Source organism: Neoarius graeffei, chromosome 17 (assembly GCF_027579695.1).
Source record: "Neoarius graeffei isolate fNeoGra1 chromosome 17, fNeoGra1.pri, whole genome shotgun sequence".
NCBI classification, from domain to species: Eukaryota; Metazoa; Chordata; class Actinopteri; order Siluriformes; family Ariidae; genus Neoarius; species Neoarius graeffei.
In genome coordinates this window covers 26,492,101-26,515,716 of record NC_083585.1, presented here as the reverse complement: position 1 = coordinate 26,515,716, position 23,616 = coordinate 26,492,101, and the positions used below count along the sequence as shown (strand labels likewise).

At 43.0% G+C, this 23,616-nt stretch overlaps 1 protein-coding gene across 1 annotated transcript in view; it reads right to left on the bottom strand.

Moving 5' to 3' along the window:
• timm50 (translocase of inner mitochondrial membrane 50 homolog (S. cerevisiae)) overlaps positions 1-23,616 on the bottom strand; it is a 138,002-nt gene that overhangs the window by 38,242 nt on the left and 76,144 nt on the right. Inside the window, exon 4 of the mRNA XM_060898058.1 lies at positions 8,604-8,625. Coding sequence (XP_060754041.1) covers positions 8,604-8,625 — 22 coding nt within the window. The remainder of the gene's footprint in view (positions 1-8,603; positions 8,626-23,616) is intronic.

The window sequence follows — 23,616 nt, the reverse complement described above, 5'->3', positions numbered from 1 at the left end:
CACTATCTCGCACGCTGTCTGTCGAGTGAAACACGGAAGGAATTCACTTCAGACAGAATTCAGAGACAGGCCAGAACGAGTTATATGCAATGTATATTGAGGCAAACATGTTGCTTTTGGTAAATTGACGTTAGCAGGTGTGGTGTTATGCTGAAAGTGCATTTTTTTTTTCCAGAGACAGTATATTTTTCTTTCCAGTACGGCCAAATCTTTTAGTGGTACGCCGGACCGGCCAACTTTCACCCCTGATTTTACTCCTGTCAAAAATAACGCAAAAGAGAGTAGTTACCATTGTTCATGACTAATGTACATTTATTTCAAGAACCGGAGTATTTTGATACTGTTGTTAAATACATAAATGAAAACAACACGGAGCACCATAATATAATATCAACAAATAATAATATATTGGACTTTTTCCCCGGTCTGCAGGTTGGGATGTCTGTAAACCAATCAGGATGCTCTTTGTCTAGCATGCGCTTCATGAACTGACACACGTGCATTCCTATATGCGTGATGCAGACATTAATGTTTCGCGTGCACGCTCTTGCTCGCTTGCTCTAGATTCCGGGAGATATTCTCCAATTTGCGGGCATCAGGGAGCCGCTATCAATATGCGGGAGACTCCCGGAACTTCCGGGAGACTTGGGATGTCTGTTATATGCATGCGCAGTAGTGAAAAAACCGACAGCCTGACCGTCCTGCCGATAAACACATCGATGAACACAGACACGGCACGCGCTTAATACACTGAACAAAAATATAAACGCAGCGGTCCATATTTTATGAAATACAAATGTTCAGATAGAAATTCATTTTCATTTTTAAATGTGCCCGAGCCCAGTCCAGACGAGAACGTCGTCGCCCAGCAGTCAGGTCCAATCCTCGATGAGGTCTACGTGCATGGAGGCCAGCTTCTCTGAGTCGGTTTCTCACAGTTTGACTGCTGACCCTGCGATTGTGTCTCCCCATGGTCTCATCTGCGGTCCGTGCTGCAGTCCGGCACCGATCACGCAGGTGGGTCAGACGGATATGCCGGTCTTGTGCTGGAGTGGTGACACGTGGCCTGCGTGCATGTGGCATGTTGTCTGTGGTGCCATGCTGCTGAAATCGTCGTCGGAGGCGGACTATCGTGGAATGCACCCCCAATTGACGCCCTACAGCTCTGATGGACATTCCAGCCTGCAGCATGCCAATGGCTCGTTCCCGGTTGATTCTGGTCATCTGTGGCATCTTGACATTTGAACATTTTTGTCATTTTAGGGTGGCCTTTTATTGGCCCCACATAAAGGATGGTCATGACATGCATTACTCAGTGAAATTTTTGTCTGCAATGGTCACACCCGACTGGATCATGGATTATCTCAAGTCTGGGCACTGCTCAGAACTTGAGTAGAGGGACTTTTTTTTTTTCAAAAAATGTTTACTGGTATGCTATACTATCATTTGATATGGGCAGAAAAAAAAAAATCAGTATCGGATGTACAAAATAAATAAAATCTTTAGGTGCTGCGTTTATATTTTTGTTCAGTGTATGTGGCGGCTTTAGTTGACAGGGTGTCTGAATCTTCGCTTCATATATCTTTATTTTCAACTAGCCAGCCGGGCTGGCTAGTGACAGGAATTATGAATGAATGAATGAATGAATGAATGAATGAATCCTTTATTATCACTGTTGCCAGTGAAACTGACCATCAACCTGTCCTTACAGAGGGGGAACAGGACAGGAAGACAGGGATAAAAGAAAAGGAAAGAACATGAGGAGAGATAAGGAAAAAAAAAACCCACTATGCTGGAGTACAGTGTGGGAACATTTAAAAAACCTTTGCACATAAGCACACAATAACAAGTACACTTTAAACATGGGACTTGAGGGGGGGAAAGGGGGGAGGTAGAGGTAACCCAGCGCAAGCAAGCAGCCATCTGCTCCTGCAGCCATGAAGGCGCTGGTCACGCACCCGCTTGTCACACTGGGGATGAAAATGGCGACCACGGAAAGTTCGAGAAGGAATGCGAGTGTGTCTCCCAGCAGTGACCTTCAGGGGGAAACGGTGCCTCAGCAACAGCCTTAACCAAGGCCAGTGCTGTCTCAGAGAGCCGAATGTCGAGAAGATATAAATTGTTTGGTCTTTCCAGACGCTGTCTTTGCACGTCCCCACCGCTCGTCCATATCTGTCCATTCTGTTCAAATTGGTCTCCCAAAAACGTATTCCTTGCAAAGCCGAAAGCTTCTCCAAGATAACCATATTGTGGTTCAAGTTCTGATCTACAGTCTGAGTGCCGACAGCTTTGCGCACCGCTCCAATCATATTGGGCAGCTTTGTGGGGCTTTGAACAGCTGTCACCGTTGTCTGATTTCCTCGATATACCAGCGCAATGCCTAATCCAATCAGCAAAAGTCCTGCAATCATGGTTCCGAATAGGTAGATATCTTCAATGTCCTCCACAGAAAGAATCGCCAGGCACACGACTCGCCATCGCTCCCACGCGTCCATCGTGTAACCAGCCGCAAACGTTCCGGCAGGACAGGCGGGTTCCCCCGAACCCAGGCTTCTCGTCGAGAAAACTGTGTCAATTACTCGCCAAATGACAAATTAAGTCGCCTCGGGCGACCGGACCACCACAAATTTCGAGCCTTGTTGGAGTTTGCCCAACAGCATGTGGTAGACTCCCCAAACACATGGAAGAAGATTCTCTGGTCAAATGAGACTAAAATTGATCTTTTTGGCCATCATGGGAAATGCCATGTGTGGTGCAAACCCATCACCCTGAGAACACCATTCCTACAGTGAAGCATGGTGGTGGCAGCATCATGCTGTGGGGATGTTTTTCATCTGCAGGGACAGGAAAGCTGGTCAGGACTGAAGGAAAGATGGATGGCACTAAATACAGGGCAATTCTGGAGGAAAACCTGTTTGAGTCAGCCAGAGGTTTGAAACTGGGACAAAAGGTTCATGTTCCAGCAGGACAATGACCCTAAACAGACTGCTAAAGCTACACTGGAGTGGTTTAAAGGGAAACATTTAAATGTCTTGGAATGGCCTGATCAAAGCCCAGACCTCAATCCAATTGAGAATCTGTGGCATCACTTGAAGATTGCTGTACACCAACGCAACCCATCTAACTTGGAGTTGGAGCAGTTTTGCCTTGAGGAATGGGCAAAAATCCCAGTGACTAGATGTGCTAAGCTAATAGAGATAAACCCCAAGAGACTTGCAGCTGTAACTGCAGCAAAAGGTGGCTCTACAAAGTATTGACATTGGGGGAGTGAATACCTATGCACACTCCAGATTTCCCTTTTTCCTCCCCCATCTTATTGTTTGTGACACAATAAAACAATTTGCACCTTTAAAGTGGTCGGCATGTTGTGTAAACCAAATGGAGCGAATCCTCCAAAAATCCATTTTAATTCCAGCTTGGAATGCAACAAAACAGGACAAGCACCAAGGGGGATGAATCCAAGGCGCTGTATAAAAACAAGTGAACCATTAAAAAACACCAAGATACACATGGCTTTGTTTTGCAATGCCATGGCGCTCTAGACAAATAAAACAGCAGATGCAATACACAAAAGGTTTTAAACTAGTCATTTATATAATCATCTTATCTAACTAGTACTGGCTGCTTGTTCTCTCGGCTCAGATGGTTTCTGCGACCTCCATGCATACTTGGCAAAAAGGAAAACAAAGCTTTGCCATTTTTCTCAACAATAAGTGAAATACTGAGTTTTAGTTCTCAGTCACACACACACACACACACACACCTCATGCAACTTTTTTGGGGGGCTTTTTTGGTGAGTTTAATTATTGGCACTATGAAGAAAAACTATAAGCGTGAATTTCAGATGCAGTAAACAGAGGAATAGGTGTGAAAGCATCCTTTAAATATTATTTTCAAACAGGCGTGGGATAAACTTCAAGGTCATAGGAAGACCAGAGAATCCAAAGCTGCACTGAAAAGCGAGGAGGAAAAAGGAAGGTTTGATCTTTGATCACAATAACCCACAAAAATCCACTAAACATCACATTTCTAATTGTCCGTTTAAGACTTTTGTCTGCCACAAGAGGTCAAGATCAGACCAAAAGGACGGACAGTTGCAAGGACCGTTAAAGCTGATCTGAGGAGACATCGGCGGAGAAAAAAAAAGTTCAGTGCAACAATTGGGTGTACTTTGAAGAGCCCCTTGTCCTAACCTTGTTTGTCAGTGTAATGGAGAGGCCCATTGTTGAGCTGGAGAGGCTCGGTGGCTCTCTGGAGGGACGTCTATTGAAATGCCGGATGGAGGGAGTGAGAGAAGGATCGATGGCTGGGCCTCTAGCCTCAACAAAAGCCTCCTTTAATCTGGGACGAGCGTAGCATATGCTCTGCTATTTTGCCAAAGGCCATTATTGCTCAATTGCCTTTCTTCTCCTTGGGCTTTCTTAGGAATGAGCTTGGGGTTGTTTGCGTGTGTTTGTTTCCCATTCTGTTGTCAGATGTGTTTTAAACAAGAAAAGGGGGGGGGGAACCCCAACATACCACATACACGTCTATCGCACTTCTCTGAACTTGGGCCCATGGCCAATCAGCCCAGTTCAGCATTCTGGACACGGTCTACTTGGTTTTGTTCTAGTGGTGGCTTTACAGTTTTTAGTCAATAGGCAGGACACTGCTGATGTAAACAAAATGTAAGGAGAATGTTGAAGTAGCAAGGTGTGCTCAGGCTTATTACAAAACACCATCTTTAATAAATTAATTAATTAAAAAAAAAAACCTTGCCAAATGATGTAATACCTTTCCGCATCCAGCATGCCAGCGGTTAGCAGGAAAAGATTTTCATTACACTGAAACATCAAACATGACTACCTGCAAACTTGTTTGAACTTGACATTGCTCGGTGTAATGAAGCACCTTTTGATTAAGCAGTGTGTGGCTTACACACACACACACACTCAAAGGAATACCACCACTTGGCATAAAGCCAGGGCTTTCAAAGAGACGCTTGCTGAGCTCCCCAAGGGCTCCTCTGCTGAGGGACTCGGCTCGCGTCCCTTCGCCAACCTTCTGCTGATGAAGGGAAGGTTAGTGTGAGGCCAGAAGGCAGCGAGGCCACAGCCACACTCCCCTCTGGGACCTGGTGTGACACCGCAGTCTCTAAAGTAATTATCGGCCTTCGTTATGACAAACGCTTTCGTGTTCGACACCAGTGTCCCAAGCTTTGGAGGTTATAAATCAATCAAAGTGGTGTGCATGCGTGTGTGTAGGTGAAGACTTTGGGACATGCGTGCTGATAATTAAGTGATTATTAGAGCGCTTGGTGAGCATGGTGCGGCTGATCCGATTTGAACAGAAAGGCACAGCTGGCTCTCCATTACCGCGGCTGTGTGACATCACTTTCTCCATTTAGGCCAAGTTTACATTAGACCGTATCTGTCTCGTTTTCTTCGCGGATGCACTGTCCGTTTACATTAAAACGCCTGGAAACGCCGGGAAACGGGAATCCGCCAGGGTCCACGTATTCAATCCAGATCGTGTCTGGTCCGGTGCTGTGTAAACATTGAGAATACGCGGATACGCTGTGCTGAGCTCTAGCTGGCGTCGTCAGTGGACAACGTCACTGTGACATCCACCTTCCTGATTCGCTGGCGTTGGTCATGTGACGCAACTGCTGAAAAACGGCGCGGACTTCCGCCTTGTATCACCTTTCATTAAAGAGTATAAAAGTATGAAAATACTGCAAATACTGATGCAAATACTGCCCATTATGTAGTTATGATTGTCTTTAGGCTTGCCATCCTTCCACTTGCAAGTAGTAAGTGATGTGCGCTGGGATCACACACACAGCGGCTCAGTCCCGAATCACAGCTTGTGCACTTCACTCGCGCGCTCTGTGAGCTGCGCAGGGCCGGAGTGCGCACCCTCCAGAGGGCACTCGCTGTTCAGGGCGGAGTGATTTGGAGCGCAGGATGCCTGCGGAGCCGAGCGTATCCGTGTATTGGCGTTGCTGTGTGCACGCGAATCGTGTATTGGCGTTGCTGTGTGCACACTAATCGTTTTAAAAACGTTAATCTGATGATCCGCTGATACGGTCTAATGTAAACCCCACCTTAGTCATTCCCTGGTCTATCCTGAGCCTATTGCTCTCTACCATCTTAATTAAAACCATTTGGATTCAGACCATCCATCTGGATCTGGCAGGAAGAGGCAGTGGAAAAATGGTCTAGACTGGCCACAGTAATGGTCAGGATCTGGGCTAGAAGGTTATTAGTTCACATCCAGGGACAAGCATGAACACTGATGCTTAGCGTGGGGTGTTTTTTTTTTTTTTTATTAAATTTGAATTATTATTATTTTTTAAAGTCAAATCAAACTTTATTTGATTTGACTTTAAAAAATAATAATAATTCAAATTTAATTAAAAAAAAAAAAACACCACCCCACGCTACGCATCAGACTCGCATTTCTCTTATGCTTTCCAAGGAAACAATTATTAGGCCTATCTGATCTTCTGTGCAACAAAGACCCACATGCTCAGTCACCCTTTAAGTCTTACTGTAACTAATTTTGTACAAGTCTTGCCTCAGTAACTGGAAGTTTGAGAGTTCTTGAGCTAAGTGAATACATATGTTGCCCCTTTTCCACCAAAGCAGTTCCAGGGCTGGTTCGGGGCCAGTGCTTAGTTTGGAACCGGGTTTTCTGTTTCCACTGACAAAGAACTGCCTCTGGGGCCAGAAAAACCAGTTCCAGGCTAGCACCAACTCTCTGCTGGGCCAGAGGAAAGAACCGCTTACGTCAGCGGGGGGGGGGGGGGGGAGTTGTTAAGACCAACAACAATAGCAAGATCGCGAAAGGTCGCCAGTTTTAAGCGGCGAGAAGCAGCAGCTGTACAAATGCGAAGTCATCCATTATTATTGTTGTTGCTGCTTCTTCGTCTCCGTGTTGTTGTTGCTACGATGTTCGCGCCAAGGTTTATACAAACGCAGTGACGTAACTGACGTATACAGCGACGTAATGACGTGGCTCCGCTTAGCACCCCGAGCTATGGAAAAGCAAACTGGTTCTCAGCTGGCTCGCAAGTTGAACGAGTTGTGAACCAGCACCAGCACTGGCCCCGAACCAGCCCTGGAACTGATTTGGTGGAAAAGGGGTATGTGAGGCACTCGGAGGAGACAAGAAGACCATGCGAGATGCAAAGTGTTTGCTGGTTTGCGATTTTCCACACCAACAGCGTTCAGTGTAGGAAATGGCAAAGAGCACAGCAATCCCACAAGCAATAAGGAGAGCCATGTTTTTCCTTTTTCATCTACAGTTGCGGACAGAAGTTTGCACACAGTGACATGAACGTCAGAGCAGTATTTGGGCTTTCAGTAATGTCTTTGAACTCTTCTTTTTCTGTGGCAGATTGGACAGCATACATCTTTAAAAAAAAAAACCCAACACACTAGAATTTGGTGCACAAGATTTAATTTTCTTTGGGTTTTCTGAAATCAACACCGGGTCAAAATTATACATACAGGGTCAGAAATGTATATATGCTCACTTAGATTATCAATTCAGAGGTGCTGAAACTTCCAAAACGTCTCTTATCTTGCCAAGGCCGAGGTCTCTTAACTTCCTGTCATTGATCATGATTGACTACAGCTGGTAGCTTCTCTGTGCCTTCATAAAAAGGGTTTGTTTGCAGCACTCACTGGATTGACCAACACACAGTAAAATGGGAAAGTCCAAGCAGCTCAGTGCAGATCTGAGAAAGAGGATCGCAGATATACGCAACTCCAGAATGTCTCTTGGAGCCATTTCTAAACAACTGCAAATTCCAAGATCAGTTCAAACAATTGTATCCAAGTTACTGTGAGGTGTAGTCACTTTGCCAAGCCACTTTGCTTCAAGAAAACACAAACTGTCACCCTCAGCTGAAAGGAAATTGGTTTGGATGGTCAGGAACAACCTGGGAACCGCCATGGCACAGCCCTGCCATGAACTGGAAGCTGATGGATCACTGTCTACAGTTCAGATCACCATGGACTAAGAGGCTGCTATCCAAGAAATAACCCCCTGCTCCAAAATTGACACCTTCAAGCTTAACTAAAGTTTGAAGCTGACCACACGGACAAAGAAAAAAAGCGCTCTGGAGGACAGCTGTATGGTCAGATGAGACAAAGATTGAGTTGTTTGGCCACAATGACCACCATGTACAGAGGAACACTGTACCAGCTGGTGGTGGTGGTGGTAGGATCATCATGCTCTGGGGCTGTTTTGCTGCCAGTGGAACTGGTTCATTGCACAAAGTGGATGGAATAATGAAGGAGGAGGACTACCTCAGAATTCTTCAGCATAAACCATCAGAAACTTGAACACGACTTGGGAGTTACAACAGGACAATGAACCCAAACACGCATCAGAGCTGGTTGTGGAGGTTAAATCAGGCTAATATTAAGCTTAAAACAAGTCCTGACCTCAACCCTATTGAAAATATATGGACCGCGCTTATAAGTCGAGTTCATGCCAAGAAAAAGAAAAAAAAAATTAATTGAACTCTCCCATGTCACGTTACTGTATGTAAACTTCTGACCACAATTGTATATGTACATTACAGAAACATAGGGAGGAAAAATTTGACTTACCATTATCAAACTCATCTGCTATCTGAAAGGGAGGGGAAAAAAAAAAAAAAACATGAGGTAGATGGTTAGGCAAGTTTAAAAAAATTATATATATATATATATATATATATATATATATATATATATATATATATATATATATATATATATATATATATATTCTCAGACATGTGCAAGATACAGTGAATAATTATAACCCTACATTTCCTTGATGCACATTAAAACCAGGAAGACAATACTGCAGAAAAAATATTAACAGCTACACCATCATGTACATAATTCATTATGTACAAACATTTCATTCACGCTGTAGCAATAAAAATTCAACAACCAACAAGTGTTCCCAGGCAAAACAAACCTCGCCCGGTAGCACTCGTTTTATACCTATATGTTGATAATGGTAATGTTTCTCAATCAACAGCCGTCAGGTTATAGTCCTATGAAAATCCATGACCTTGAGTTTGACATTTCAAAGTCATTCAAGGTGCTAAATGAAAGCCCATATGGCACTTCCTACAAGTTGATAATGGTAAATATCTGTCGACTATCAACTGTTTGCAAGTTACAGCCCTCTGAAAATCCGTGACCGAGTGTGACCTTTCAGGGTGAAAGATCATGGTGCCAAATGAAAGGCCATATTGGAGTTCCTATACGCTCATAATAGTAAACATTTGTATAATCGGCAACCGTTTTTGAGTTATGATAGAAAATGTACATTATTTTGACCAAAAGGTTGACCTTTCTGGTGACCTTGATCCGATTACCCCCAAAATGTAAATCGGGTAATCTACAGACCATTGCCCACCTAACCCTAGATTGTCATCAGACACACACACACAAAAACAAATGCCGCTTTTCCACTACCAACGCGGCTGAGCTGGGCTGAGCCGTGCCGTGCTGAGTCGGGCTGAGCGGGGCTGTTGGAGTTGCATTTCGACTACAACCGCGCTGAACCGTGCTGGCTGGAAGTGGGTGGACACATTGGGTGGAGTTAGTGAAAGTGGGTGGACGTCACGTGATGTCGTTAGGCGGCGCAAACAGTGACATCAGTGATCTTTTAAGCGGTAGTCTCACGACCCGGAGAGTAAACAATAAACATGGAGGACATGGAGTCGTTAGTGTTGCTGGTCTTGGTGCTGTGGCTTGTTGTCACCGACAACGCCAACAGATACTGGTAAGAGCGTATAGATGAGGCGAGGCGCATAAGGCTTCAGAAATTCTCGTAATTCTTCTTCTTCCGGGTTTACGGTGTTTACAGATCCCAGCGTGCTCGCGGGGCGTGTGGGGGCATGTGAGGACACTCCTCCTCACCAATCAGTTCACAGGGGAGTGTCTCCTTATGCCCCTTGCCCCACTCGGCTCGGTTTGGCTCGCTTCAGCCCCACTCCAAAACCGTGCGAGTTTTGGGAGCTGAGTAGGGCTGAAGCAAGCTGAGTCGTGCTGTTCTGAGGTAGTCGAAACGCGAGCCGTGTCGGGCTGAAGTGAGCTGAAGTGAGCTGAAAAAGGGTAGTGGAAAAGGGCCTAAAAAGTCGTGCAGAGCACGATGCTTGCAAAAAATCACAAAGAAACAGAAGTTATGCCCAATTAGGTGTTTTTACAAGATTTGACCTTGACCCACCAAAAACTAATGATGTCTTTGTGTGACCCTAGTGAGTTGTCCTGTGTATTTTGGTGAAGATTGGTCAAGAAATGACGATACTAGAGCACCAACAAATAAATGGACAGATCAACATACTTGCGAAAATCTCTGATTTTCACAAGTAAACAAACAAAAAACAAACCGCACCGATTACAATACCTCAGTCATGGGCACCCCCGCTTACTCAGTTGTGGGCGAGGTAACTAGGCATGAATAACTGCAATAACCATTCTTGACGGTCGATCATGAAACCCCCACAGCAAAGCAAAAGATGTCCAAATGCAAGTCACGATATTTTCATTATTGCTTATTGTCTAATTCATCTGATCAGGTGACGAGAACATGAACACAGCTTACTAATTTAACTATGAGCTTAATCAAAACACAAACACCTCATAAAAGGGTTTAAGTAAGGCATTGTGAAAGTAATCCATCCACAACCTGCCTGGAAATTCAGATATGACCGTAGATTTCTATTTCATTCACATTCAAGACATGCTGGATCATGCACTTTTGTTGATAAACTCCTGACCTGTTGAACAAGCTCATCCATCACACCTATTCATCAAACCACCACAAGTTGATAAGAGAAGGAAAATTCCAAAATGCAGCTAACTCAAATAAAAACCAAACAAAATTGAAAATCAGACGGATTGCAATTTCCTGGCAGGGCACAAAAGAAGGGGCGGGGCAGGGATGGAACCCTGAGAGGTAGCGAGGCTAACATAAGCTATGGACAAAGTAATTGGTGCGCGCAAAAAAAAAAAAAAAAAAAGTCAGATCTGCACCTGATGCTGGCCACAGTCCCTCATCATCCACACAAAGCTTGAGAAACAAAAGCTTCATTGACCCTATAAGATTCTCCTCTGCTTGTATCCTTCAATTAACTGTGCACTACACCAGCCAATTAAAGTCAACACTCGGATACACAACCAAGCTGATGAATATTCAGCTGCATCTGCCAGGAGGGCCCTCGTGGGGACCCAGCCCACCCGTGTGGCACAAGAGCCACGTGCTGATTCTACAGCCCTGCCTTTAGAGTGGAAGAACAGGAAACAGCAGTTCTCCTTCTGGACACAAGCCAACATCTCAAGTGACATGTTCAGCAAGCATGTTTGTTTATTCAAACCATCTTGAAACTCCTAACGGGGGGAATGGGAGAACTTGTCCAAATAGGAATTTGTCTCAGTGTTTGGTCCAAAGGGTCACATACTTTTGCCACTCACAGATATGTAATATTGGATCATTTTCCTCAATAAATAAATGACCAAGTATAATATTTTTGTCTCATTCGTTTAACTGGGTTCTCTTTATCTACTTTTAGGACTTGTGTGAAAATCTGATGAAGTTTTAGGTCATATTTCTGCAGAAATATAGAAAATTCTAAAGGGTTCACAAACTTTCAAGCAGCACTGTATATGGCTAAATGAATACAAAGTGTAATAAATATAATCTCGATGGATGCACAAGCAAATAGCCTGCTGGGTATTGCTGCCTGTTGCATTACATTACTGGTATTTAGCAGATGCTCTTATCCAGAGCAACATACAACATTCCCAGAGCAGCTGGGGGTTAGGTGCCTTGCTCAAGGGCACTTCAGCCATTCCTGCTGGTCCAAGGAATTGAACCGGTAACCTTTTGGTCCCAAAGCTGCTTCTCTAACCATTAAGCCATGGCTTCCCCCATATGCCACACATCTGAAAGTGCCAGTGAGCCGGTTTGCAGGATCATCTGGAAGCCACCCTTCATCTGTGTTTCATGGAGACACCTCCCTGCCAGCCCTGTAACTGGCCCTAGAATCCCTGCCTTCCATAGCCAGAAGCTGCCCTTCTCTGCCTCTTCTGTCAACTCCTTCAGTGTCTTCCTCAGTGCCCGCTTTGACATTCCAATTCCACAAAGGAACTGTTGGGCAGATCACACTACAAAAACACAACATGCCACGTCCACAGGGCAAACTGCCCTTCACTGTACTTCCCTGCTCCAAGTACTTCTCCATCTTCCTTTCAAAGGCCGCCTCCAGACCCGCCTTCTAAAAAGACAGCAAGTTTGGCCATTATGACGATTTTGGACAGTGTCTGGCCAGAGCAAGGTTGAGGAAATTTCAAAGGGGAACTGGAGTTGGTGATTGAGGTCCACTCTCAGTTTCCAGTTGCACCCAGGTGGTAGGCTCGACTTCATTTGTGGGGTTTTGTACTGACCCAAAAAGTTGATCAGCTGTTTTTGTTGTTTATGGTTTACTTCCTTCCTGTTCATCTCTAGGACTTTCTCTAGGACAGCCAAGTTTGCCCAGGACTTGGGTCACTCCACCACCACCTATACAAACCTTGTGGTAGCAAGACTTTTACAACCAGTCAGAATGCGGTGCAGGTTTGCATTTGGGGCATCACAGACGTGACCGTTACTTTCAGAACTGTACCATCGGCACAGGTTGCTGGGACTCAAGAGGGCGTCAGGTGGAGCTGATGAAGTGGAGCCTGATCTGTGGAATTTTCTACCCATCAGATCAACTTACAATTATTCCTTCTCATGTTGTCTAGCTTCATTGTTGATGCCTTAACTTTGTACTGCTCTGCATCCACCCTGCTAGTTCCAATACCACCAGCTCCATCACCTCCTTTTTGCTTGCTGTTGATCGTCTGTTGTTTCTCCATCCATGTTCTCCCTGACTGAGTTCTGCTAACAATTTCTGATGTTTGAGCAGGCTAATGACCTATTCAGCCATGAACATTGGCATTCCTTAGGGCTCCAGAAACAGCCTGGTCTTTTGCAGTCCATAACCTAGTCAGATGGATCCGAGTGGCAATTGCTAGGTGTTCTTTTGAAACAAGCTGGCGCTTGAAAGGTGTTGAGGTAGGCCCAGGTACTTCTGAATGAAGCTGTTTACCTTGGAGTCCAAATTTGACTTGTGATCGCTTACATTTTCAAGGGCCACAGCAGTCACTGTTACATAATGAACTGATTGACCTTGAGTTTCTCCAGGGATGTGGCTTTTCTGTAGGTTTATTCCAGGAAGACCAAACCCGAGGCAGGAATACACCATGGATGGGAGAACAGTATCTCCGGGCACCCACACACACACCCCAATGGACAATTTATCTTAGACAAATCATCCTCCTGGCATGGTTTTGGGAGACGGGAGGAAACCAGAGAACCCGGAGGAAACCCACACAGACATGAAGAGTACCGTAAATTCCGGACTACAGGGCGCACCTGATTAAAAGCCGCATGCTCAAATTTAAGAAAGAAAATCAATTTTGTAATTGTACAAGCCGCACCGGATTTTAAGCCGCAGGCGCAGGCTCCTTCAAATTCACGTTCATTTCTTAGATTTAAAAAAATAAAAACACTGTTATTCTTCTTAAGCATTGTTGAGATATTTACCCAGAAAGATATTACAGGTGAGATTTTTAAAAACTTTATTTAATCCGCTTAGCAACATAAACAAATGAATTACATACCTACATATTGTACGTGTTTTTTATAACGGTGCCTGTAACGTGGCTACTCCGAAATATAGCATACGTTTGTATCGAGAAACATAACTACGTTGTACGCTATAGGTTGCTGTTTTTTTACTCAACAGTGCATAAACAGTATTCCTGATTCTTCTAATAACTTTTAACTTAATAACTTAACTTATACTTAACAAACTTATAATTTATAACATATACCACATACCGCATCCTAGGCCTACCAGAAAAAGTCACTCATCGCTCTCTTTCTCCTCCGCACTAAAACCATCAAAGTCCTCTAATTCAGTGTCCGAATTAAACAGCCCCAGGATCTCATCACTCACAGTCTCATCGCTCTCCTTCTCCTCCGCACTAAAACCATCAAAGTCCTCTTTGTCCGAATTAAACAGCCCCAGGATCTCATCACTCACAGTCTCCTCGCTTTCGATGTCACTTGAGTGTACGCCATCTTCATCGCGCAGCAGCCCAGCCTTTCTAAACCCGTTGGTGATGGTTGATATTTTGACACGGCTCCACGCATTTAGGATCCACTGGCAGACTTGAGTGAAAGATGCTCTTCGCATGCGTCCTGTTTTTGTAAAAGATTTCTCGCCGCTTGTCATCCAAGTCTCCCACTCTTCGCGCAGTGCCACTTTAAATGCCCGGTTAACGCTGATGTCCAGTGGCTGTAGATACTTAGTGGTACCCCCAGGAATCACAGCTGGAGTTGAATTTGTGCTCTTGATGGCAGCTTTCACAGGATCTGTTACATGGGCTCTCATGCTGTCCATAACTAGCAATGCTTTTTTTCTGCGAAAAAAGCCTCCCGGTCGCTTTGAGTAGCACTCTCTGAGCCACTCCTTCATTAGGCTCTCCGTCATCCAACCTCTCTCGTTGACTTTCACCACAATTCCCTTTGGGAATTTTTCTTTTGGCATTGTCAGCCGCTTAAAAATGACCATGGGTGGAAGCTTTAGTCCTGATGCTGCGCAGCTCAGAACACAGGTAAAATGTGTCCTCTCGTGGCCGCTTGTTTTTAGTGTGACGGAGGAGTCACCTTTTTTATTTACAGTCCGAGTGAGAGGCAGGTCGAATGTCAGAGGTACTTCATCCATATTTATTATTTCATCTGGCCCGATGGTATTCTCCGCTATCTTTGTTTGAGTGAATGTGCGGAATGCAGCAAGTTTCTCCTCATAGTCGGGAGGGAGCTGCTGGCACAAAGTCGTGCGTGCCCTAACTGACAGGCTTTTCCTTCTCATAAATCTAAAACACCACGATGGCCCACCTTTAAAATCTTCTATTTTCATCTCAGTCGCGATTGATTTAGCCTTCAGTCTGATTTGTACAGTGGAAACACCGCGGCCGCCTGCTCTCTGCGTGTTAACCCAGTCCTCCATAAAGTTTTCAAGCTCAGGCCATCTGCTATGGTTACCTCTGAAAGCTTTGGTCGTCTTTTTGCATTGGCTCAGTTCTTCTTGCTGGCGCCTCCACCTTCTCACCATCGATTCATTTATGCCAAGATTACGGGCGGCAGCTCGATTTCCTTCTTTAACTGCCAGAGATATCGCTTTTAGCTTAAAAGCTGCATCATAAGCTTTTCTTCTAGCATTTTCCATGTTGATGAGGGTCAGTACAAATGACTGATACAAATGACTGTTGCTGGGGAAAATGTTTTTCCCGCCAAAAAAAAAAAAAAGCTGCACCATAGTATAAGCCGCAGTGTTTAAAGTGTAGCGAAAAAGTAGCGGCTTATAGTCCGGAATTTACGGTACCATAGTACATGAGCTCAGCACCAAAATGCTGACTCTGGAGCTGTGAGGTGGCAGTATTACCAGTGTGCCACCATCTGGTATAAAATAAATGCTATATTTTATATATGACCTTACAACACTGGTCAAAAGTTCATGAATTTTCTATAACCAAGGGTAGTTCTGGCTGCAGGGCTCGACAAACTTTTATGTCAAGCCCACAAGTACTACTTTTTTTTTTTTAAAGGAAAGCCATAGGATAGTTGTGAATTGCAACATAAAATGAAGATCGCAGATGATAATTTAAGTTTGGTTATTAAAGTTTATTATTGATTACATTTTACTTGGAATGGACAATTTTATCCAAAATAGTTTTTCCTGCCTTAGTCGATTTATTTCCATTTCACATGCATGCAGCTGTTGTAAAGTTCAGTGTGTTTGTGTAAAACTCTCTCAGACTGTAGGTTCATTACTCGATAATGTAGAAATCATAAAATAGAAATCTATAACAAAGTTTTTATGAAGAAAAAAGACGTTTGAACAGTATTTTGTGTGTGTGTGTATATGTGTATATATATATATATATATATATATATAAATAAGTGCTGTAAAAAATGTCACGTTATTATCGCGTTAACTTGACTCAATTTTAACGGCGATAATTTTTTTATTGCGAGATTAACGCTCTGTGACATGATGTAGGTTTTTCATAAGCTTTTGAAACTGCCAGGAACTTGGAACAAAGACTTTGCTTAGAAAAACGATAGCAGCTAGACTGTAATGCCACGCCCCGCACAGCCAGAGTCCTCTGCCCTCCCCCCAAAGAACCAGCGCGGGCATGGCGCGCTAGCCCCGCGCCTCGGGACAAAGAGCCACGGTGCTCGGCTTAGGTTTCGTTTTCCCATTGGCGGCTCCAGCCCGACTTTGCAGTGGCTGTGACAAGACGTGTTATGCTCTGCAATTTAAAAAAAAAAAAAACAACACATTGGTACAAAGCAAGCCCATTCACTTTATGCTGATAAGAGAATTACAATGGTTTTTCATGTGACAAAAATGTGCGATTAAACTGCGATTAATCGCGAGTTAACTATGACAGTCGCGACATTAATCGCGATTAAATATTTTTAAATCGCTTGACAGCACTAATATATATATATAAAAAAAGTTATATCATCCACCTCTAGGTTTAAAGAAAAGAAAAAAAAACCCGTGCTGTGTCATGACAGACAGGATAATGTTTGAGTTTAAAATTGTTTAGTGTGTAGGTTACGGGTGTTTTATACAGACCTGGCAACCTGTAACTGAATCAGTGCAGCTGATCTGTCATGATGCAGCATGGGTGTTTTTTTTTTTTTAAATAAAACTTAGAGGTGGATAACCAAAAAAAAAAACAAATAAATATTTTGCACAGGACTGTGTTCCTCTGATAACAGAAACAAAGCTCCAGCTCTCTCTGCTCTTAATCTGTTCTGTTCTTTCAGGATTTATCGCACATGTCGCTCCTTGTTGAGTTTATGCTCAAGTTGTTTGAAACCAATCTGGGTTTTCTGTGTCAAATAAGGAAGTGGCTTCACCTGTAAGAAAATCAAACACTTTCATAAAGGAGCTAACTCGAACGCGAGCAAAAAAAAAAATACCCGAGATTCTTAAGCAAACGCTTCCATCCTCTCTTCCGACTTTGTTTTTGTAAAATACATTTTAAATACAATCGTGAATTCCTCTGGAGTTTTCAGTCGTATTCTTTAACCGCTCATTTCCTCGCTGTTCTTGAAACATTTGCTTCTATTTGTTAACATTTTTCTTGATAGCAGGGAGACGGTAATGCCTTCTATCTATTTCTCTGTTTGAACAAGCAAAAACGGCACAAAAATTAACCATATCGAAGACAGATTAAGCCTTGCTTACATGAAAGACGGTGTCTGTCTGACCCCAGCTGTAATTATCATGTGATGCGTGACGTCAGGCACAAGGGGTCTGTAAACAGTACACGTACCATGCTACAACAGCGGGGGGATATAAAATAACTTGCAAAGCAGTAAACGAAACCAAGACGAAGAAAACAGCCAAGACATAATGGTGGATACACAGTGAAGGACGCTTTTAGGAACTGAAATAAAAGATCAAAAAGCCTAATTTTTGAGGTGCTAGTTCATAATATATGCTCATTCCAACTTGCCCGGTCGGGCATATCAGGGACATATCCCGCTCGCCCGAATGCATGTTTCACTTGCCCTGAGCAATCAGGCAGTCCTTAAAGCAGACACGCAGAGCCTTGATTTTTAAATACATTTCTGAGTGGATAGTACCTCCATCCTTGACTCTTGTATGCTGCATAAATGGAAATAAATTTTTTGAGAGTTAAAATCAACCGCAAAGTTGGCATTCGAGCTGCCCCGCTGAGCCAGCCAGCCCTGAGTGCGTGATGTCACAGCGGGAACCGGTTTTAAGGCCGAGGCCTTTTACAGCTATAGACCAAAGTCATATAAATAAACATTTATGGTGAAAGTAAGAAATCCCGTTACCGACTTGCTCAACTAAGACTGATTTGACTTCATTGATTGTGGGTTGACTCTCATTAAAAGAGGATGGGTGTTATAACTTATGCAACAGACATGTACATGCATGCATTTTCACTGATAAAACGTAAAAGGCTCATTAAATAATCAGATGAACTGAGACAATCACATTCTGAAGCAAATTAAATAATCTTATACCGGTAACTTAAACACACAATACAAGTTACATGTATTAATCTAAATGCAGGAAAACAACGTGTTTTTTTTTTTTATCCAAATGAGAGTCGGCGCTTACCCGTCTGTGTTCTCGCTTCTTGAAGGCCGATTGTTTTGAAACAATCTGACTTTCAGTTGTTCATTCAGTTCTCCGTTCATTTGCGTCTTCCACGTAAGGGCGAGATGGCAGCAATATCCAGTTGAGAAATAGGACGGCTGCTCCACTCATTCACTTTTCTTCATACTATGTATTTCGCCATTACTGCTCGGCTCAGGCAATTACTAAAACCCGGGACGGAACATCACCGGTTTTAGCAACAACTGCAGGGAGGTCACTGCCCGAGTGATATGTCCCATCCCGTTCCATCCCATGTTTTAGCAACAGCCCTTGGCTCGCTTCAAGAGAACTGGTGCAACTGAACTCACTTTCCTTTTAAATAAAATACTTTCCTTTTCTTGTAGTTTTATTTTCCTTTAATCGTTGGTACTGCACCCTGTTTCAATACGGGCTTATAGCCAACGCTCCTCAACAGGTCAGAGGTCTCGTACGAGTCTTCAGTAAAATGTGCAGAGCAGAGGAGAGACCACTTCGTAGGCGCCCAATGTGCCCGTGAACTTCTCACAAAACGCGTCCAAATCTTTGCAGTTTGAACATTCTTGGGCCATGAATGCAATGTAAATCCACCTTCTGTCATGTTGCTGCACCCGCCAGCAACACATCTATGTGGCATGGCGATAAATTAGCTCAAAATGGAGGATAGGCGTTGCAGTCAGTTCTGTGTTTTAGTATAGCGGAAATGGCGATGAGACCGACAGACTTCCTGCTGTGACGTTTCGGATGTCAAGGTCATTCACTCAGACCGCTACCGATATAAATCACTTTAATCGTAAAAATTACTATATTAGATTTATTGTTCATGGTTCAAACTATTCCTGTGCCATTCTTGAGGTCTCAAGGCGTTTATAAACGAAAGTGAGGCCACGGTTCTGCGTATAGGCTTTAATGTTGAGCCCTGGGCTGTAATTCAAATCCCAGCATTATATTAAAAATGCACTTGTTCTACAATCCCAAATCAGAAAAATCTGGGCCAGTATTGAAAATGCAAAATTTACCAAAAAAGAGAGACCTGGCTGGCTTCTAAATTTATTTTGGCTTGTATTACATTGCAGACAGTATGAACACAAGATTTTTCATATTTTGTCTGGTCAACTTCATTTCAATTGTTAATATACAGTGGCCTCCACAATTACTGGCACTCGCCAAAATTAGTAAAAAAAAAAATTTTTAATTTTTTTTTTTTTTTTGGGGGGGGGGGGGGGGGGGGGGGGACCCACATTTAGTGAAGTAGCTTCATCTTGCACTGAAAAAAAAAAACCTCAAGAAATAAATCATTTTCAACAAAAACATGTGCCACTATTATTGGCACCCCTGCATTTAATACTTTGTACAACCTCCCTTCGCCAGTAAAACAGCACCGAGTCTCTTGGTTGGAGATACAGAGCAGGGCATCGGAGACCATTTCCTCTTTATACAATCTGTCTAGATCATCCAGGGTTCTAGGCCCCAAGATTTGACTTAGGCCATGTACACACGTAGCCGGGTATTTTTAAAACCGAACATTCCCCCCCCCCCCCCCCCCCCCCCCCCCCCCCCCCCCCCCCCCCCCCCCCCTCCATTTATAAAAATGTCTTCTCCACACCACCTCGTCTTCGAAAAAAATCCCTTCCACACGTAACCGAACATCTGCGTTTTCAATCACATTCATAAGCATTCCAAACCTGTAGATGGCATTATTTCCCCAAATCCTACCCCCTAATCACATCGCCTGTGCTCTTGGAGCAGCAGTTGGGCTTCTAAAATTAAACATGTAAATAGCACCTGCACAATAATTAACGCTTTCAAGGCACTACTCCGATCCATTACTCTTTGTCCATGCTTAATCTGGCTTCTGCAGTAAACAAAGGTCGCACGTTTGACGTCAGGGCAGATTTGTTATTTTTTTGGCGCAGATTGTGACGTTCTAAAACGCAAAACTCCGGTTATCTCTGTCTACACGAAAAGGCATACACGGAGTTTTCTAAAATCTTCACTTTGCCCGGAGTTTTTTTAAATATTCGTTTTTGATGTGTTTTCATGTGGATGACAGGCCAAAACGTAGAAAAATATCTTCGATTTAGCAGATACCCGACTACGTGTGGACGGGGTCTTTTTCTTGTAATTCACCAACAGTGATCCTTGAGGATTTTTGTTTTTGCCTCCCTTATCCTCCACCTGACTGTACATGGGGCCAAAATAAACTTGACTCCTCTTCCAGGCAAGTTTGTAACAGTTCCAGCTAGTGTCCACTTTTTTATTATTATTATTACTACTACTATCACCACCACCCTAAGAGTAGAAATGGGCATTTTCAGGCAAATAGATATTTTTCTTTAGAGCCATCCCCTGACCTGTAAAGGTCAACACATTTCTTCGTTTGGTTTGCATGATCTCATCTTTTCTATGTTGATAGATAACTAAGGGAATTTGGCCTCCACTTCATCTCATTTGTACATTGTTATTCAGATGGTAAATGTGTAGGAAATTAACTGCAGACAAAAACATGCATAATTTAAACAGGAAACAGGCTTCAGTTATAGTGTGTTCACGCTAATTTCCAGGAATGGCATGTGTAATTTTGTTAAATTATTTCCTGAGGGATTTTTTTGTTGGGGTTTTTTTTCCTGAATAAATTTCAGCTAAAAGGTTGGATGTTTCTCTTTTTTTCAGTGTGAGATGAATCTACTTCACCAAAAGGTGGATTTTTTTCCCCCCTGAACCCTTTTGACGAATCTTTACGGGGGCACCGATAATTGTGGTGGGCAGTGTACCTACAGTTCTGTGTTTCAGGCCTGCAACACATTTTTAAAAAATAAAAAAATTTAAAAAATAAAAAGGTTGGGATGGGGACAATTTAGGGCTAGTAATGAGGTAAAACAATGAAATGATGCAAGTTGAATCAGGTGATGTAATTGTTGGTTTGGTGCAAAATCAGTATCCAGGAAAGGCCTAATCTTTAGAGATGAAAGTGGAGCAAAGGAAAAAATCCTGAACTTTTGAAAGTCAAACTAAGATGGGGGGGGGGGGGGGGGGGGTCGGGGGGCAACGTCCCCCGAAAAATTTTTAATAACATAACACGCAAAACCCTGCATTCTAGTGCGTTTTAGTACAACCCCGATTCCAAAAAAGTTGGGACAAAGTACAAACTGTAAATAAAAATGGAATGCAATAATTTACAAATCTCAAAAACTGATATTATATTCACAATAGAACATAGACAACATATCAAATGTCGAAAGTGAGACATTTTGAAATTTCATGCCAAATATTGGCTCATTTGAAATTTCGTGACAGCAACACATCTCAAAAAAGTTGGGACAGGGGCAATAAGAGGCTGGAAAAGTTAAAGGTACAAAAAAGGAACAGCTGGAGGACCAAACTGCAACTCATTAGGTCAATTGGCAATAGGTCATTAACATGACTGGGTATAAAAAGAGCGTCTTGGAGTGGCGGCGGCTCTCAGAAGTAAAGATGGGAAGAGGATCACCAATCCCCCTAATTCTGCGCCAACAAATAGTGGAGCAATATCAGAAAGGAGTTCGACAGTGTAAAATTGCAAAGAGTTTGAACATATCATCTACAGCGCATAATATCATCAAAAGATTCAGAGAATCTGGAAGAATCTCTGTGCGTAAGGGTCAAGGCCGGAAAACCATACTGGGTGCCCGTGATCTTCGGGCCCTTAGATGGCACTGCATCACATACAGGCATGCTTCTGTATTGGAAATCACAAAATGGGCTCAGGAATATTTCCAGAGAACATGATCTGTGAACACAATTCACCGTGCCATCCGCTGTTGCCAGCTAAAACGCTATAGTTCAAAGAAGAAGCCGTATCTAAACATGATCCAGAAACGCAGACGTCTTCTCTGGGCCAAGGCTCATTTAAAATGGACTGTGGCAAAGTGGAAAACTGTTCTGTGGTCAGACGAATCAAAATTTGAAGTTCTTTATGGAAATCAGGGACGCCGTGTCATTCGGACTAAAGAGGAGAAGGACGACCCAAGTTGTTATCAGCGCTCAGTTCAGAAGCCTGCATCTCTGATGGTATGGGGTTGCATTAGTGCGTGTGGCATGGGCAGCTTACACATCTGGAAAGACACCATCAATGCTGAAAGGTATATCCAGGTTCTAGAGCAACATATGCTCCCATCCAGACGACGTCTCTTTCAGGGAAGACCTTGCATTTTCCAACATGACAATGCCAAACCACATACTGCATCAATTACAGCATCATGGCTGCGTAGAAGAAGGGTCCGGGTACTGAACTGGCCAGCCTGCAGTCCAGATCTTTCACCCATAGAAAACATTTGGCGCATCATAAAACGGAAGATACGACAAAAAAAGACCTAAGACAGTTGAGCAAATAGAATCCTACATTAGACAAGAATGGGTTAACATTCCTATCCCTAAACTTGAGCAACTTGTCTCCTCAGTCCCCAGACGTTTACAGACTGTTGTAAAGAGAAAAGGGGATGTCTCACAGTGGGAAACATGGCCTTGTCCCAACTTTTTTGAGATGTGGTGTTGTCATGAAATTTAAAATCACCTAATTTTTCTCTTTAAATGATGCATTTTCTCAGTTTAAACATTTGATATGTCATCTATGTTCTATTCTGAATAAAATATGGAATTTTGAAACTTTCACATCATTGCATTCCGTTTTTATTTACAATTTGTACTTTGTCCCAACTTTTTTGGAATCGGGGTTGTACATTGATCTTGCTCCTAAATATACCCAAGATGTGCCCTTTAACACAACAGACTCTACAGTAAGTCTACAGATGATCATTCACAGGAACTTTCATGTGGCAGACAGTCTACAGAATCCAAGACTAATATAAATGTTTTTGTTTTTTTTAATTGATATTTAACACAAGAAAAAAAAAATCTTGTCATGGTCAAGTTTTCTGGTATGTACTTAACATGTATGCATGCTTTGCACTGGGGCTCTTCACAACACCTTGCTGTTGATTGGAACATTTTTGTTTGTGTATATTTTATCTGTAAAAGTGAAGATGACGACAAAAAATTGGAATCTTTTTTTGTTTGTTTGTGTTTGTTTTTTAAACTAAAGGCACTTCATGTCTTAATGATGGATGTCGTTTCTCTTTACTTAGCTGTGCGGCTCTTGACGTAATATGGATTACGACAGTTGTGGAATAGGGCTATTTACTGCATATATATTATTTACTATTTGATCTAACATACATTAAGAAGGCAAGAATTTGCACCAATTACCTTTTGACAAGGCACAGCTGTTAAATGAAAAGCATTCCAGGTGACTCCCTCATGAAGCTGGTTAAAGGATTTAAACGTGATCGATGTGACGTAGACGCAAA